This window comes from Aspergillus heteromorphus (genome assembly GCF_003184545.1).
Source record: "Aspergillus heteromorphus CBS 117.55 chromosome Unknown BO70scaffold_3, whole genome shotgun sequence".
NCBI classification, from domain to species: Eukaryota; Fungi; Ascomycota; class Eurotiomycetes; order Eurotiales; family Aspergillaceae; genus Aspergillus; species Aspergillus heteromorphus.
Window position 1 is genome coordinate 186,661 of NW_020290408.1, and position 16,322 is coordinate 202,982.

At 52.3% G+C, this 16,322-nt stretch overlaps 4 protein-coding genes across 4 annotated transcripts; 2 read left to right on the plus strand and 2 right to left on the minus strand.

The window, feature by feature from the left end:
• Positions 1-95: 95 nt before the first annotated feature.
• Positions 96-3,694, minus strand: BO70DRAFT_308153 (coatomer subunit beta). The gene is made up of 5 exons (XM_025540093.1): positions 3,163-3,694; positions 2,678-3,098; positions 2,238-2,627; positions 580-2,188; positions 96-514 (listed from the first exon to the last, which is right to left on the minus strand). Exons 1-5 carry the CDS (start codon positions 3,465-3,467, stop codon positions 372-374), a joined length of 2,868 nt encoding a protein of 955 aa, XP_025402612.1. The 5' UTR covers positions 3,468-3,694; the 3' UTR covers positions 96-371.
• Positions 3,695-3,844: 150 nt separating this feature from the next.
• On the plus strand, positions 3,845-4,953 carry BO70DRAFT_358809 (mago nashi family protein). Its single transcript, XM_025542382.1, has 7 exons — positions 3,845-3,933; positions 3,988-4,025; positions 4,080-4,175; positions 4,237-4,300; positions 4,375-4,462; positions 4,521-4,646; positions 4,699-4,953. Exons 1-7 carry the CDS (start codon positions 3,896-3,898, stop codon positions 4,711-4,713), a joined length of 465 nt encoding a protein of 154 aa, XP_025402613.1. The 5' UTR covers positions 3,845-3,895; the 3' UTR covers positions 4,714-4,953.
• A 639-nt stretch (positions 4,954-5,592) lies between these two features.
• On the plus strand, positions 5,593-6,782 carry BO70DRAFT_368462 (vesicle-mediated transport protein Vid24; the record flags this gene model as incomplete). The annotated part of the gene is made up of 4 exons (XM_025544626.1): positions 5,593-6,018; positions 6,076-6,226; positions 6,288-6,645; positions 6,716-6,782. 4 exons carry the CDS (start codon positions 5,593-5,595, stop codon positions 6,780-6,782), a joined length of 1,002 nt encoding a protein of 333 aa, XP_025402614.1.
• A 1,572-nt stretch (positions 6,783-8,354) lies between these two features.
• Positions 8,355-12,475, minus strand: sskB (putative MAP kinase kinase kinase SskB; the record flags this gene model as incomplete). The annotated part of the gene is made up of 2 exons (XM_025546321.1): positions 8,355-10,635; positions 10,692-12,475. The coding sequence occupies 2 exons, from the start codon at positions 12,473-12,475 to the stop codon at positions 8,355-8,357; spliced, it is 4,065 nt and encodes a 1,354-aa protein (XP_025402615.1).
• Positions 12,476-16,322: the final 3,847 nt, after the last annotated feature.

Here is a 16,322-nt window from a genome sequence, read left to right on the forward strand (position 1 = left end):
CCAGACTACTATCTATCCTCTGCGGGGTGCGGGGATGCTTGAGTACTTACTCCGTACAATGAAGCACGAGAAAGCTTACTTGGATCATGCATCGTGCCGTGGCCGTCTGTGGAATTGCCATGATAATACATACATACATACATATACATACCTATACATACAGGAAGAAGGCTTTCGAATTGATTCTTTCATTGGGGAAAATAGCGTCTTTTCTCATCCAGAACAACACAGTAAGAGGTGCATATAGTCAACAAATTCGTCCATTAGAAGAACACAGAAGAGGTAAGAAGCGCAGATCGAAGAAGAACGGGAGGATCATGTAACAATAAGGGTAGTGGCTATTCAAATACGGTTCAAACGGGTTGCTCTATTCATGCGGCCGTCGCCTTGAGGCCCTTCAGCGACCCCAGGCTCAACGCTAGTCCCTGGGAGCGGCTTCTTATCCGCACAAAGCCGGTGACCGGGCCGTCGTCTCCCTCTTTCTCGATGCTCAGGTTTGCAAGCGCATCCTCGCCTGTATCCATGTCGAGTCAGCAGCTGTTCAAAGACGTAGAGACATTAGCAGGGGGGAGGGCTTACCAAAAACGCTCCGGGCATATAGATTGGCACTCAGGAACCGACAGTCACCCTTGAGGGACGCCTCGGGTGTCAAGCATGCCATGTTGGTGCTGTCCATCAGCTGCTTGAGGAACTCGCGCAGGGTCTTCGCCTTGGAGTTAATGTTGACCTTGTTCTCCCACTCGAACTCGGTCCACATCGTCCGGAACTGCGTCTCCGTGCAATGGGCAGGCTGGATGTAGTCCATGATGTCGGCATGGATGTCGTTCAAGATCACAACGTGCGACTCCGTCGAGCTGGCCCCGTCGTATACAATGTTACCGAAGATCACACCCGTGTCCGTCGATGACACCTTGACTGTAGCCTGCACATTCAAGAAGTCGCGAGGTCCGAGGTTATGCGTGGTCGGCCGCTCCACAACCTTCAGGTCTCCGAGGGTCGCGAACTCGACGCTGAGGTTCTGGAGAGTCTCCAGGGTCTGGTTGACGAGGAGCACATCGAGAACAATGTCGAACTGGTGGACGGTGACATAGGCCTCCGCGTAGACGGGGTCCGAGAAGCCGGTAAGCTGGACAACCCGGCTCAGCTTCGAGGACACCGTCTCCACAGTGGAATCGCCGCCGGTGGCCTTGGCCAGATCCAACTCAATCTCCTCAGCGCCCTCAATGGCCGTCTTCTTCGTGAATTGCCGGATGGGGATAACATCGTCGACTTGCACGGCGGTCTTAGCCTTCTCGACGGCCTCCTTGGCGGCCCTCTTCTTATCCTCGACCTGGACCATGGCGCGGAACGCGGTCCGAGTGTCTTCAAGGAAGGTGGTCTCCAGCTCCTTCTTCTGGGAGAACTCCGCAAGTGACCGCACACAGCACATGACACGATCCACGGAATCCTCATCGATAGGAGCCTTCACGAAGTGGGACTGACCGACACGGATGATGGAGATCATGATCAACATGGCCTCCGCACGCAGGGCGTTGGTCCGAGCGACATCCTGAGACACCTCCGAGTGGCGCATCACCAGCTTGGTAAGAGTGGAAGACAGAACAGTAGCCAGGTAGTAGTTGCCATCCAGGATCAGCTGACGAAGAGGGGGCTTCTGGGCAGCCTTGACAGCTTCGAGACGGGCAGCGGCGGCAGACTGGCTGGTCAGAGCATTCTCAGTCGCATAGGTGCCGTCGGCGAGCACCTTTCGTGATCCGGTGGGGGCTGAGGGCTTGGAGTGACCGTTCACCTGCTCCTTGAGCGCGGCATCTTCTGGGACTTCGTCGAGGAGTCGCTGTTCGGAGGCAAGGATGGGGATCTCGCCGAGACTGGCTCTAATTCTCTTCCAGGCCTCGCGAATATCCCGCTCTTCCAAAGAGTATTCTCCGACAACCCACAGGACACCACGGTAGACCTTTCCGGCACGGACCTCACTCAAAGTAGAAACCAAGCGCTCGACAATGGAACTTCTGAGCGCAGGGAACTTTTCGACGACCTCCTTGACAAATGAGATCACATCGACGGCCGAGTTGTTGTTAAAGTCACCGATAAAGTCCATAAGGAGGTCAACGACGCTGGCGGCGATCTCAGAGAACTTGATGGCGCAGTTGTGTATCGACTGGATCAACAATTGACGGTATTCGCTGTTCTGCATGGCTGTCAATTTGTGTCTGACAATGGCTTAGCGGCGAACATACCTTCTCATACTGCTCATCAACGGTCTTCGCAAGCTCCTTCTTGAGTAGCATGACGATCTCTTCCACGTTCTTGCTTGAAACCATTTCCAGGGCAATGCCAAGGGCCTTGCGACGAACATCAATGTCGGGGCTAGAGAGAACACGCAGAATCTCCATAGTGAGATCATCCAGAACACCCTCATTGCGAATGCGCAGCTGGTCGACTCGGTCGAGGACGATGAGCTTGACATTGTTGTCGGCCTCGCGGATGCAGAGTTCGATGAGCTTGCTGGCTGCAGCCTTCACAGCCACGGGGTTGCTGGTGAGTGCCGTCAGGGATGTCGCAGCCTCGTAGATGACAGTGCTCGTGGACGCATCAAGGAGATCGAAGATCAACCGTAGATAACGCGCCTAGTGATCGTTAGCAGAGGGCCAAATTGTCCTGCCTTTCATGAACCCACCTTGTTCTGCGCGTTCTGCACCGCATCCTTCCTAATGAATTCGAGCTCAACCAATTGGAGTAGTTCGTCTGTGTTGGGGATGCTGTCGAAGGTAGAGCCCAGGTACTCCGTAGCCTTCTGGTGGCTGATGGACATGAGAGCCGCGAATGCATTGCGCTTGCAGGTGCCATCGGTCTCCGTGTCGAGGAATGTCTGGATAAGTTCCGGGGCATCGGGGATGAGAGACTCGGAGTGTTGGAAGATGGAAGCGACAGCCCAGACTGCATTCTTCCTCACATATGCGTGGCGGTGGTCCAAGCAGGAGCGGGCGGAGGAAAGGAGGGGCTCAATGAGTTCCGGCTCGCGGAGCTTGCACAAGAATCGCAGGGTGTTTCCTCGAATGTACTCGTTGGGATGCTGGAGATCGTTACGGATACCATTGCTGTACAGGACATCTTCTGTTAGAGCGACCGGGATACCGTGTCGAGGGGCGCCATCTTCCTTACCAAACCAGGATCATCTCTTGCTTGAGTTTGCCGCTCGCGTCGAGCTTGGGGCAGATCTCATAGTAGAAGTAGAGCAGTTTCTTGAGCGGCTTGCTCTTGGAGGGCATGACGAAGCGGATAATATGCATGAGTAGTTGAGGCATGGGGTCTCCATTGAGCATGATCGTGATGATCCGCCTCATTGTCTCCATCTTGGTCTCATCGGTACCCTTCTCCAACTGCAGCTTCAGCTCCTGCTGGGAGGGCTGGTCCGCAGTGTTGTCCAGGTGGACCAAACTGTATGTATTCTCGAGAAAGGACGCCATGGTGATCAGGCAGTGAGGGCGAATGGACGTAATAGGGAAGGGTTCAGGTCAAGAGGGCGGAGAGCTTATAAAGTGGCCAGTCAGTACAGGTGGTTGTTTGGCCGGTCAGGGGAACGATGAGAACACGCACTGGAACAACTCTCCCCAAATCGGTCAGCTGGAAGGACAGAACAGAATAAGATACTAGTGCAATTCAACTCCCCTCACCTGCCTAGCATTCATCAGTGCGAATGTTGACAATCCGGGGACAACAATGAGTATCAACCTGGCCATTTGCGCGGCGGAGCAAGCTGTCCGGAGTGTGTGGATGACTAAGCCCCGCCTGGGCCACCCGCTGCAAACCAGGCAATTCCGTGCCTTCAGGCACCACGCGGGCGTTTTCAGCTGCTACATCTCTCTACGTCGTGCGTCAAGAATACCCCTTGATCATGTCGACCCAAGGCGAACCGTTTTACCTCCGATACTAGTAAGGATGACCTGCATGGTGCCCAGGTTTCCTCAGCTGCTGACAGTCCCGCAGCTCAGGTCACTCTGGGCGGTTTGGACATGAGTTCCTAGGTTGGTCTCCGGCCGTTGATCGATCGTCTCGAGTTCCCAGCTAACCGGTCGCAGAGTTCGATTTCCGTACCCTTGGTGACGGCCGTAGCGCTGCCGTGCGATACGCGAACAACTCCAACTACCGCAATGACTCCCTGATCCGCAAAGAAAGTGAGTGCTCGGCATGACGGGTGGCCCGGAGGTACCCCGATACTCATGGATGGTACTACAGTGTGTGTGAGCGCGTCGATGATCCAGGAGGTCAAGCGCATAATCAAGGAAAGCGAGATCATCAAGTGAGCAAAGCACCGGGTTGGACTGGCGACTGGCGACTGGCGACTGGCGGGGTTCCGGGACTGACACGAAGCAGGGAGGACGACTCGAAGTGGCCCCAGAAGAACAAGGATGGACGTCAGGAACTCGAGATTCGGATCGGAAACGAACATATCTCCTTCGAGGTGCGTACGATGCTCGGTCATCACCACGGGCGCGGCGTGGGACTAATCGATGGTGCAGACTGCGAAAATCGGCTCTCTGGTGGACGTGACCGAGTCGGCGGACCCGGAAGGTCTCCGGGTGTTCTACTATCTGGTGCAGGACCTGAAGGCCCTCATCTTCTCGCTGATTTCTCTCCACTTCAAGGTAACTCTGGCTCTTCTCCCGCCTGAACGGCCATGTTCTAACCCAACCCTAGATCAAACCTATCTAAATCATATCCGGGGTAATGAAATGAAATGGTTTTGTGTTGGGATGAATGACAGGCGTTCTCTATGATTGACTAGTGGCGGATATGCTTTCAACGTTGACTGCCCTATTTTATTTTATTTTTATTCTATTTTCTGGAGGCCAAATGGCCGGGCGACAATGACGCAATGGGTGGTCGCCACCAGGGCCAACGTAGCGAAGAATCAAACTTATACCCAACGACGTGTGTTTTTGGGGGGGGGAGCCAAACACACAAAAATGAGACGAACGCATTTAAAGTAGTTGTACTGTGTCAATTGGAAGTGTGCGGGAGCGTGCCAATGGGGATTGCAGCCATTGAGGGAGTGCATGACCCATAAATACTAAGGACCACAGCAGAGAGAGCCACGTCCGTTCCCTGAGCCTGAGGGATGAAGAAGCAACGCAGAAGATTAACCGCCCGAGGCGCCGCTGGGCCCCGTTCGCCTCCCCCGCGCTCGCATGATCACTCGGCCGATGACTGACTGACTGACTACTATCGCCTTGACTCGACTCGCCTCGACTCGACTCATCTCTCCTTCTTCACCACCACTTCTCTCTCTCTTTCTTACTAACTATTCCGCTCCTCCTCTCCCGATATTTGTCTTCCTCTCATACCCTGTCCCGCTGTCAACCCCCCCGTTTCATCCTAGCCCCTCATTACCACCGACCTCCTTCCACGCCACCCGGTCTCCTTCTCCCTCCCTTCCCCCCCCCCCCCGAAAAAGCCACCGCCCCTGGTGTGGTTGAATGCTTGCTTTTCCGTCCGATTGTCTCGCCCCCGTCCCTCCCTCTCTTCCTATCGGTGAGAGTCTGCAACCCAAATCGGATCCGATGTCATCATTCCTTGCTTAATTCGCCTCCAATGCCGACTCCGAGTGACAACACACCACCCCTGAATGCTTCCTCGATCGCTGAAGAAATCTCCGCCCGCTCCACTTGCCCTCCCGAGATCGAGAGATTGCCCTCCTGGAGAGACTCGCGCGAATCGTCGACCACAGTAACGGAGAGTGATGCTCCCGACAGCGCCTTCACTCCGACCGTCGCATCGACACACACCGTCCTGACTCCTGCCGACGATGCGGTCGCTCCGTCAAATGCAGATCCCTTGAGGGGTGAGCCGGTATCCGATGCTCCCATGAAAGGCGTCGCAAGGCCTGAAGATGAACCCGCTGCGGGGAGATTAAGCCCTGCGGCCGCTGCGGAGCCCTCGCGCTCGTCCACCCCGTCGGCCCCCGTCACTTCTCCGTCGGCCACTTCGCTGCTCAGCTATGAATTTTCGAATATACGGGTACGTAGGATCGAGCATATCTCTCTCCACATGGTTGTTTTGACTGATCGTTTGTAGCTTCTTCCCAATTATACATCGTCCTTTCTGCGCCCGGGGAGCAAATTCACCGGCACCCAGCAGTCGGACCGTCAGGTATACAGCGTTGATGTAGAGATCAAACACGTTGATATGCTCGAGTCCTATCTCTGCGGATACCTCCGCATACAAGGTTGGTCGCATTCATCCAACTTGCATTACACGCCGGTATTAATTACGCGCGCGACATGCAGGCCTCACCGAGGATCACCCGACTTTGACAACCTTCTTCGAGGGAGAAATCATTGGGACCAAACATACCTTTAAGACCAGAAATGAAGCATGGGGCGCGACAGAGAAAACGGATATGCACCATTGGGCGAGATTCCCTCCCTGGAGAACGCAGGCCAAGCAGGCTAAAAGGCCCGATTTCACCTTTCGGAATTTCGCCCAGCGTGAACACCTGTTCATGCGGTGGAAGGAGTACTTCCTCGTTCCGGACCACCGCGTCAGATCGATCTCCGGCGCCAGTTTCGAAGGCTTTTATTATATATGCTTTAATCAGGTCGAGGGAACTGTAAATGGGATATATTTCCATGCAAAGAGCGAGAAGTATATATCCCCGCATTGTCTCAACATGTTCTCCATGGTATCCGACGCTAACCCTAAATTCACCCTCTAGATACCAGCAGCTCGAGCTCCGTCACGTCGAGGATCATGGCTGTACGCCGGCCATGGAATTCCGTTAATCAATCTTTCGGCGGTTTTAAGCCAGTGGTCGACCGCAACAGGAGATCAGGTTTATCGATCCCGCGCCTCGTGCTTTTTTCATTTTTTCCCCGACTGGATCTATTCTTTTCTAATGGCTATTACCCCACTACGTTCACTTCTCGCCTCCCTGGCCGCGATGGCATGTTTGTTACGGTGATCATCGAACCATGGAAATCTTTCACACTGAGCTTCCATATCATATCATGAGATCACCACCCCCCGTCTGGTTACCCCGCTCGGTTTATCCATGCCGCTGCGACGATTTTTCTTTTTCCTCTCTTTGCACGTTTAACTTGGCGCAGGGTTGGTGATATGGGCTCTATTTGATACGCTTTTCTCTACTCATCACGTCATGCTTTTCTGATTTATCATCTTATTTCATCATTCGCCTGGGAACTGGGAATATTTGTCGATACTAGCAACAAACCACAACTACAGCTAGCAGGAAACGAGCTCGGTCTCCCATCTATCCTGGATTCAAGCCTGCTTGCTTGCTTGCTTGCTTGCTTATGTTTTAAGGGGCTGTTATTGTTGTGTTTTCTCTCATATTATGATCATGATCGGCCTATCTGATAGCGGTAGCGGTAGCGTTTTTCCTTCCCTTTTATGTCCAGGGAAATAGGTTAAGCAGGCAAATCTCATATTGATTGAGGTTCTCTCACTTATCTCTCTCCCTCTCTCTCTCTCTCTCTCTCTCTCTCTCTCTCTCTCTCTCTCTCTCTCTCTCTCTCTCTCTCTCTCTCTCTCTCTCTCTCTCTCTCTCTTTCTCTCGGCCTCTCATCTACGATTCATTCGTCGTGGTTTCTGTGTCTAGGTTGCGGGATTTAGTTGTTATATTTGGGGGTTGTTTGTATCATCATTCTTGTAAGGGGAGTAGACAGGATAGGCTGGCTGGCTGGCTGGCTGTAAGGGTAGGTAGGTATGTGTCTCCAATTCGGGATGGCAATCTGATTGAGTCCAGTGTTGTTCACATACATACAAAATCCATACGTCTACAATACATGACATGATGTCTGACTGCAGTTTTTAACGCGAATATAGATGAAATATGTGTATGTGACGTGCGGGTCTGATCTGATCTGATGTGACGAGAACAGAGCTCCTTCGTATTCTTGAGCGGCACGACAAGAAAAAAAAGAAAACAAAACAAATACCATGCCATCCCAATTCTCAAGTATAACATTTATTAACAAGAGAACCTCCGCCAAAAGGGAGAGGGAAGGGGGGGGGGGTTGGAAGGCTACATGACAGCAATACAGAGGAGGACTGACACGAAAAAACGAAGTCAAAGGTGTTATATGTTGTTGTAAAAACAAAAAGCAAACGTAAAGAATGTATGCGGGGTATCAAATGCGATCTGATCGTGTACGGAATTGGCTGATCGCAAGCAGGACAAGTGGAAAGATGGATAGATGATCATGAGGCTTTTTAGCGCGGGGAAGGTAAGCAAGGGGGTAGATGGATAGGGGTAGTGCGGTGTGCGGTGTGCGGTGTAAGTAAGGGTACCCATTGTGGGGTATCAGATGAGAAGACAGCTAGTACTAGCAGGTTTATAGATAGGTGGAGTTTTGACGACTGCCTGAGGTAGAGCTACTACCGCTATTGTCACTGCCAGGGGTGGCGGGTTCAAGGACGACTTGCTGTCGGATTGAGACGATCCAATCGTGTTGCAAGAGCTCGATCGCGGTGGATCGTTTGAGCGGATCGCACTCGAAGCACCGGCGGAGGAAGTCGATGCCCAAGTCGCTGAGCTGTTCTCGGGGTGGCAGTGTAGGCTGGTTTCCTTGGGCAATGTTGTACATGATAGCCCACTCGTTATCCAGGGCGGACCAAGGACGACGACCTGTGGCCATTTCTAGGATGACACATCCCAGGGACCAGATGTCGACGGCTCCCTGGCGGTGTATGAGCTTGGCGGCGTCTCCACGGATCACCTCTGGCGACATGTACATCGGGGTTCCGGTCATTGTCTTCTGGTTTTTGCCCCAAACATTGTGGGCGACCGTAGAGTCCTTCGCACCCTCCTTACCGAAGGCATCCATGGGGGCGACAGTCTTACCCTGACGGGCAATGATCTTTGCCGCTCCGAAATCAACATATTTGATGATGCCGTTGTGATCGAGCAGAATGTTCTCTGGCTTGATATCACGGTGAATAATACCAGACTGATGTAGGTACGCCAAACCCTCCAGAAGCTGGAGAGCATAAACCATGATGACTGTCTCATCCTCAACTCGGCCGTGCTCAAGCAGACTGGCGAGAGACCCACCAGAACAGTATTCCATGAAAATGTAAACCTTGTCACGGTGAACCTCGATTCCATGATAAGAAACGATGTTAGGGTGGTCCAACACTTCCAGGACACCCATCTCATCGCGGATTTGCTGCGCAATCTTAGGGATGAGTTGGGGGTCCTGCAGACGAATCTCCTTGACGGCCATGAGGTAGTTGCTGTCAAGGTTGATCGCGGCATACACGGATCCGAATGTTCCTCCTCCGATAAATTGACCCTGCTGCCACCGTAGAGTGACATTTGTGGCCGAGGATGAGAGGACGGTGAGAGATCTATCTGCCTCGTTTGACCCTTCTAGAACTCGTCCCAGAGCCTGGCGCTTCGCATCTTCTCCGACACGCCTGTCCTCGAGTCCACTCAGGTGAGCCAGGCGCTGTTCCCGAACGAGCTTTGTCGCTTCTTTGTCGGTCAAGATACGACTTGAACCCATTCTCCTCGAGCCGCCACGCTCTTCCAAGCGTTGTTTCTCTGCCTGGGCTGCACGAGAAGATCGGGCGCCCATGATGTCGAAGTGAGATATCAGGAGAGACATACACCCAGCCACCTTCTGCCTCAAGTGACCAAATTGCGAATCATCCATGGATAGCAGATGTCTGCTGGAAGTAATGGCCATTGCAAATTCAAGAGCAGCGACGGCCCATTTGAAGGTTTTCCGATCAGCAGCATCACAGTCATCACTAACGAAAGACACCCAATCAAGGGATAACTCCACCAGTCTCGCACTGTTCATAGCGCGTCTGTTAGGATCGACGTTCGAAGAACGCTTCCCAAACTCCGTTGCAAAGGCATAGCATGCTTGGATCAGATCGTGATTCTCAAAGCCCTTCTCTTTCAGCTGATCTCTAATGATTGCGACACTATCCATGATAGTCATCGACAATTTGAACGAGATTTTCTTGATCTTGTTGAGCTCGACATTAACTCGGCCCAGGTTAGCACGTTGCTCGATAGCCATGTCAAGATTGAAACCAGTGAGTTGGTTCAGTTCATGTCTAGCATTGGATAGGTGCTGCTGCGTCCCTTCAACGACGAGACGTAGCTTTCCCAATCGTAGATCCGTGGGAAGTTCCATGATATCGAGCTGCAACTCCTTGCCCTCCCAGTGGAGAGGCTTCTCTGGACGAACCACTAGAATATACGGCACATGTGGCGAATCTTTGTTGGTATCTTCTTCGCGAAACGAGGTGCCGAGAATCGCTTGTATGTCGGCAGGGCGATCCCACAATGCGGGATGCGCAAAGAGATGCACTCCTTTCTGGCCGACGGAGGTGTTTGATTTTACAATGAAATGGTCGGACACAAGGAGTGACTCCAAGAAGTCGTATGCAATGTCAGCCGGCAAGTTATATTCTGTAGCATTTTCGAACAGCTGTCGCAAAAATCGGGAGAACCGGTAGAGCTTCCGTTGGCGGATCCGGGTGGAGTCCAGAACACTTTTGTAGCGCTTATCCATGTCGGCCGGGTCCTCATTTGGTCGTATTGTTAATTCACGTTCAAAGTGAATCATCAAGCGTTGGATTGACTTTGCAGTCAGTGCACTGCTCTCAGTTAGCAAACAAATTATATTGTTCAGCTTGGAAGCGCGACGTCGCACCTGAACTGTTCAGCTACCTCGATATCTCCACCTTCGAGTTGACGACCGACTTCATTTGAAAACTCCCAATCTTGCTCGAGGATTTCAGCTTCCTTGAATGTGTTTTTGTTTGCATTCAGCTTCCAATTGAGAAGCCGGAAGTAATACTTCATCGCATCCAACACGACCGAATCGAAATTCTCATCGATGCAAGGAGGCAAGTCCCAGCCTGGCTCGGGCCTGGCAATATCCAAGTAGCGTTGTTTGATATCAACCGCAACTTTCATCAGAATCTGAAACTGCGAGATCATTTGGTCAACTAAAATTGGTGACTGTTGAGCCGGGTCTTTCATGTTCTTAGCATAAGATAGTCGAACTCGAATGATCTCCTGTATGAGGCGTGAGGGAAAGTTGATCAACGTGAGGAGTTCTTCAATATAGGGAGGCAAATGACGCTTAGCAAAAGAGTTTGCGTTCTCGATCAATGTGTTCTTTGCTTTTTGAATGACCTCTCCAATGCCATGGAGCATGTTATGCTTTCCCTGGAGCGTTCTGAGACCATCTTCCTTCATAATGCGATCAAGGAAGGTGGTTTCATCGGAAAGATCACTGTTGATAGACTTGGTCCTGGGCTTGCTGAAATCCAGCAGATCGTTTCCCACCCATTTTTGCAGAATTGCGAGCTGGGTGTTGATTAGGATTGTCGTATTGTGCCAGGCCAAAACAGCATCGCGACTCGAACGAAACTCCTCTGACGCAACTCGTGGGTTTGCGGTTTCCAGCTCCTTGTGAGTAGAATAGAGGCTTTCGCACCTTTCAATCTGCGCGACGATGTCCTCGACTTGCTTGATGGGTGATTTTCCGATCTCGGTTTCGCCCTTGATCTCGAACTTGACAATTTCTTCAATTATGGGAGCAAGCCCAGCTCTTGCTTCGTCAATGAGCTTGCGCTGCAAAGGAACACTTCTCCCGCAAGTCCGAGCCCTGACACCCAGCCATATCGCATTATTCTGAGCCAACGACCTCTTCGACTCGGTGGATCCGAGCAGTCGCTGCTTTTCCTGCTTCACCACATCTCCCTTTAAGACGGAGGAAAGCATCGAGTGCCACTCCAGTCTCTCTTGGTTTCTCGGGTTCTTCAATTCCTCCATCGTCGGTTGATTGTCGTCAGTGAGAAACAGCTGAATATCCGGGTCGTACGCGTCATCCTCGAACGGAACCTCTGAGGACGGCGACGGCTCTTCCAGATCGGAGTCCCCGACCACCATGCCCATGTTCTGGGCATCCGCGAAATGACTGTGCCAGGCTTGTGGGTCATCACGAATGCGCTGGACATACGCCTTCTCCTGTGCTCGATACTGCGCATTGGGATCACGTCTTGGGGTTCGTTTCGCCGAAGAGCTCCGCTGACGGTCATTCTGGAAACTGATGTACTGGGGTGGGCGTCGTTGAGGGGCGTAGGTGTTTGAGGGTGTCCGAGCGGGGCCAGAAGGACGCTGCAGCCCGTCCAAAGGCGACGCCTTATCGAGAGAAGCAGATGCCCCGACACTGGCCCCTCGAGGGCGTGTAGGTGTGCCGGTTGCCCATGGCGGAAGGCCGGTAGGAATGGTAGGAGGAGGAGAGGAGGAAATGGTCGTTGCTGGAGTTTGGACTTGGCTGTCGAAATTCTCCGGGAAATTGGAGCTCGATCTCACTGCGTACGGCTGTTGCAGAAGTTCGTCGGAGGACCCGGAGCCGTCCGAATCATGGTTGTTCATGTCGGGATGCTCCATGATCTGGAAGCCGTGGTCCTGCTGCGGTTCCATCTCGCATGGCCGGGGTTGGAGAGCGGATTGCAAGGGAAGCCTCAAGCGGATAGATAGGGGCTGTGGCGGTGCATCATCCAGCTACTTATCGCACCTCGGTCGCGTCGCTGTACGCCACGCTAGACGGGTGGCGGGTGGAGAGGGATGGTAAGGTCAAGGAGGTATCGGATTTTCTGGTGAATCTGTGGATAAACAGCTCCGAGAAATACCGGGGTGAGAACCGTCCAGCCAACGTTCAGAAGACTTGAGGACGCTGGAGCTGGAGTTTGGCTCAGGAAAGGAAAGACCGACCTGCTGATGACTCAACACCACAGCCACATTGACAGCCACAGCCACAGTGGCGTCTCAGGCATCAACGGCATCAACAGAGGACATGGTTAGAGGGAGCATTCTCACAAGCAGATAGATAGATAGGTGTAGATTTACCAACTTCTATGGAGTACTAGTGAAGGTGATGTAATCTACAGGTATTACAGATGCAAAAGCTGCACTTTCCAGAAATCCTCACATGGACGACTCCTTACTCATTGCAGGGGTTCCCACCCATGAGATCTGCAGATGTAGGTACCTACGATCTGACTTCTGAAGATTGGTTCGTGACAACAATGATGATACTTCCTTTTCCTTCCCTTTTTTGATCATTGACATTCCGGATTCAGACACCCAAACCGGTAAATCAATATATAGACGAGCCGATCACCCCACCGCAAATTGTAGCCATGCATAGTCTCCCAATCGAGAAGAAAGAAGCAAAACTTAACCATTGACACGTCTTCCAAATCATGGAAGGCAAATCGTCAGGAAGCGGCGACCAGAACAAGCTCACATGGAGGCTGTCGGAAAATAAGCATTCTCTTCTTTAGGAAGTAGTAAATGTCCGTGCAACGCCGCGGCTGGATCCCGTGTCCACTTCCTGGATAGCCGCAAGAGAGATCGATGGCGGATGGATGCACTCGAAGATCTCCCCGGAGACGTGGATGCTGGACGCTGGATACAGCGATGTTGGCAGGCTAGCAGCATGCAGAGGATCACGATCGTTGTTGATCAGTGGGACCTGTTTACTGAGTGACTTGGCGCTGCGGGTCTTCAGGAGATCGCTTCTGGGATATCTGGGGAAGAGAAATGTGGCTAAGAAGACATGGCAGATCCTATTATCCTGTATGATTCTTATTTTAACATCAGCCTGGGATCCAACTCATGGGGCACCTTCCTTCTAAGTAAATTATTAGAACTTATGTGCTGGTAAGTAAGTAATGTAAGTAGGCGATCTCATCCCCTGGTCGAAGGGTTGCTGCAAGGGGGAGGGAGAGGCGATGTCCTCCAGAAGCGCGAATTTCGACATTACTAAGCGAACACCGCTGGGAGATGCAAGATCCTCATTCCAAGCCATATCTGACAGCCATTCAGGTAGGGAGGGAGGCTTGAGGAGACAGATGTCATGAATAAACACCACTGAAGGATTCGCTCATTGAGTCGGCAGGAATACCGACCGTGTACTTAAAGGATCCCGTGCGTGTTTCTAGTTTCTGCCTGGCGGCGGGGCAAGACGGGCCGGTTGGTCTCTGGCCCAAGCCAATCAGGCGCCTTGCCTTCAACTATACTCCTACAATCAATTGTAAACCTCACTTCTTCGCGTCAAATCGTCTCACATACCATCCCACCTCATCGCGTCTAATCAAATCGCAGAATTTCTACCCGTCGATCCTGGTTTGGTCAGTGAGCCATCCGTCACGCTTTGACGCCTGGAAAGATCATGACCTTTGATAATCCGGAGCGGAGTACTTGGAAGATTGAGCAGATTTCAAACGAACACGACCACCAAAAGGAAGGCAATGACGTGAAGAACGATGCCACTTCCTCATTTGCCTCAATCAAGTTCTTGTGTACCGAATCAGACAGACCTGGTCACAAGGCTAGGTGTCGCGTTTATATGCAAATCCCGTACATGAACACCGAGCTCGACGAACCCGAAGTTCGCGTCCAAGAGGTCTCGACCTTTTAAGCTTGAAGAATTGCATGCCTTTAAAACATTCAAACGGACCAAAGCTGGCAGAGAACTTACTCCTCGCCTCCTCGGATACAGAGAAAAACGCCAGGATGCCTCAGGTCTAGCCCCTGGGGGTTTCCTCACATCTCTGGCGTGGGAGCTTGTTCCAGGCAGAGCCCTGGGGGACTACTCAGGGAACGCCACTTTGTTCTGGAGCCTACAGAGGGCCGAAAGAGATGAGATCCGCCGGGTCTTCCAACAGAGCTTTGTGTAAGATAGTTGTCCCCAGACCAAAATGGTGTCTCGATCTGCTTCTAGCTAGTGAGCCAACCAGAGCACAGCTAGCCAATTTACGAAGATGGGCATTTGCCCTGACTCGGCCGGACCAAGAATTGTTGTCTGGTCTGCTGAGAGAAAGACTATGTGCGTCAATCCCCAATTGTTGGTGACTAGACTAACCTACGGTTTTTTTGGTCTCTTCGTGGGTTTTCGTGAGTGTGTTACGATAAAACCGCAAAAGTGGAATGATATCTGGCTGCCGGATTTCGATCTCGTCAAATTCCCAAGGACAATAGCTGGTCTGACCCGGATTGGAATCGTGACACCTCAGATTAGGGATATCAGTAGCGTTGCTGTTCAGAAGCCAAACTTCCCGGGGGGACATTTCATTCTATCTAGTGGATTAGACTGCCATACCTGTTTCAGCGTTCGGGTACCATCTAAGTCAAGCTGTTCTTGATATCTTCCTACCCCCTATACACGCGTCGTGGTGTACTCCTTATAGTTCTGGCTATTCAATTCGGAGCACATGAGTACAATATCGCGCTAGGCCTCATCTGGCGGCGGCGGCGATCCGCACGGAAACACCACCATCTTCCGATCCCAAGAACCACGCACAAACACGATCATGGCCTTTCTGTTGTCAGCCCGAGTTCCTCCGTTCACTCCATACAAAGCACTGCAGGCAACGGTATACTAACCGCCAAGTCCGCTAAGCCACACTAGGCCGTCTAGATGCCGCGCCCTAGCCAATGGGGGCCGAAGGACTTATCTTTCCGAGACGACGTCACGACTCCGTTGCGAGGAACTCTTTCGGAACAGCACTCCTCATATGGGCAGATATCTCCGGCCTATTTAGGGACTACTATTGCTGCTGCGATGCTTCTCCACGGACTCGCGGAGACTGTTCGTGGACCGGTTTAGAGTTGTTGGTCAAACACCAGCCTTATGGACCGTGCTGAGAACACGAGCGCTTACCACTCCGCCACCAATTTCGATGTCGGCGGTCCTTTGACCCTTGAATAACGGGAGCATGTGCTTTTGTTGCAGACTGGCCAAGCCACCGTACACCGTCGAAAAACCACTAGATACCCAGTCCGTTGCAAGACAGTCCGGTTCAGAATGCCCTCAGCTTCCCTGAGAGAGGTGGATCACAGTCGGAGATGAACCCATTCCGAGTCGTTTATTGTGCTCCCGGGGAGGTACGGAACAGAAGTAGGACAACGCAGGCACAAACCGCCCGGCCAGGGTGACGAGACGGAGGTCTTGGCTTCGTCAAAGAATCTTTGCAAGCGGGCAAGAGTACTACGAGAAAGTAGTAGTCGGACGGTGTACAAAGTAATCACTAATCATCAGGTAAGAGGAACCACGGGGAGATCTGGGGGAATTCGAGGGCTGATAAGCCGTTCGGCCCACTTGCTGATTGGCGGCCGAAGTGGTATTAGATAAGGGGGGGGGGGCTTCGGGGGAACCGGATTCGAAGAGCAAGTGCGAGGGTGCAGTCATACAGTAAGTATGTCCAACAACAGTCAGTAGACTACTTACCTTGGCCAACTCCTCGTGGTGACTGCCATCCGGGGT

Bases quoted from the DNA above. Each gene is read 5' to 3' on its own strand.
- BO70DRAFT_308153 (XM_025540093.1), bottom strand. From the start codon at position 3,467: ATGGCGTCCTTTCTCGAGAATACATACAGTTTGGTCCACCTGGACAAC. The intron at 3,099-3,162 runs GTAAGGAAGATG...TGTCCTGTACAG, and splicing joins CAAGAGATGATCCTGGTTTG to CAATGGTATCCGTAACGATC. The intron at 515-579 runs GTAAGCCCTCCC...ACATGGATACAG, and splicing joins ATATGCCCGGAGCGTTTTTG to GCGAGGATGCGCTTGCAAAC.
- BO70DRAFT_358809 (XM_025542382.1), top strand. From the start codon at position 3,896: ATGTCGACCCAAGGCGAACCGTTTTACCTCCGATACTA. The intron at 3,934-3,987 runs GTAAGGATGACC...ACAGTCCCGCAG, and splicing joins CCGTTTTACCTCCGATACTA to CTCAGGTCACTCTGGGCGGT. The intron at 4,176-4,236 runs GTGAGTGCTCGG...ATGGTACTACAG, and splicing joins CTCCCTGATCCGCAAAGAAA to TGTGTGTGAGCGCGTCGATG.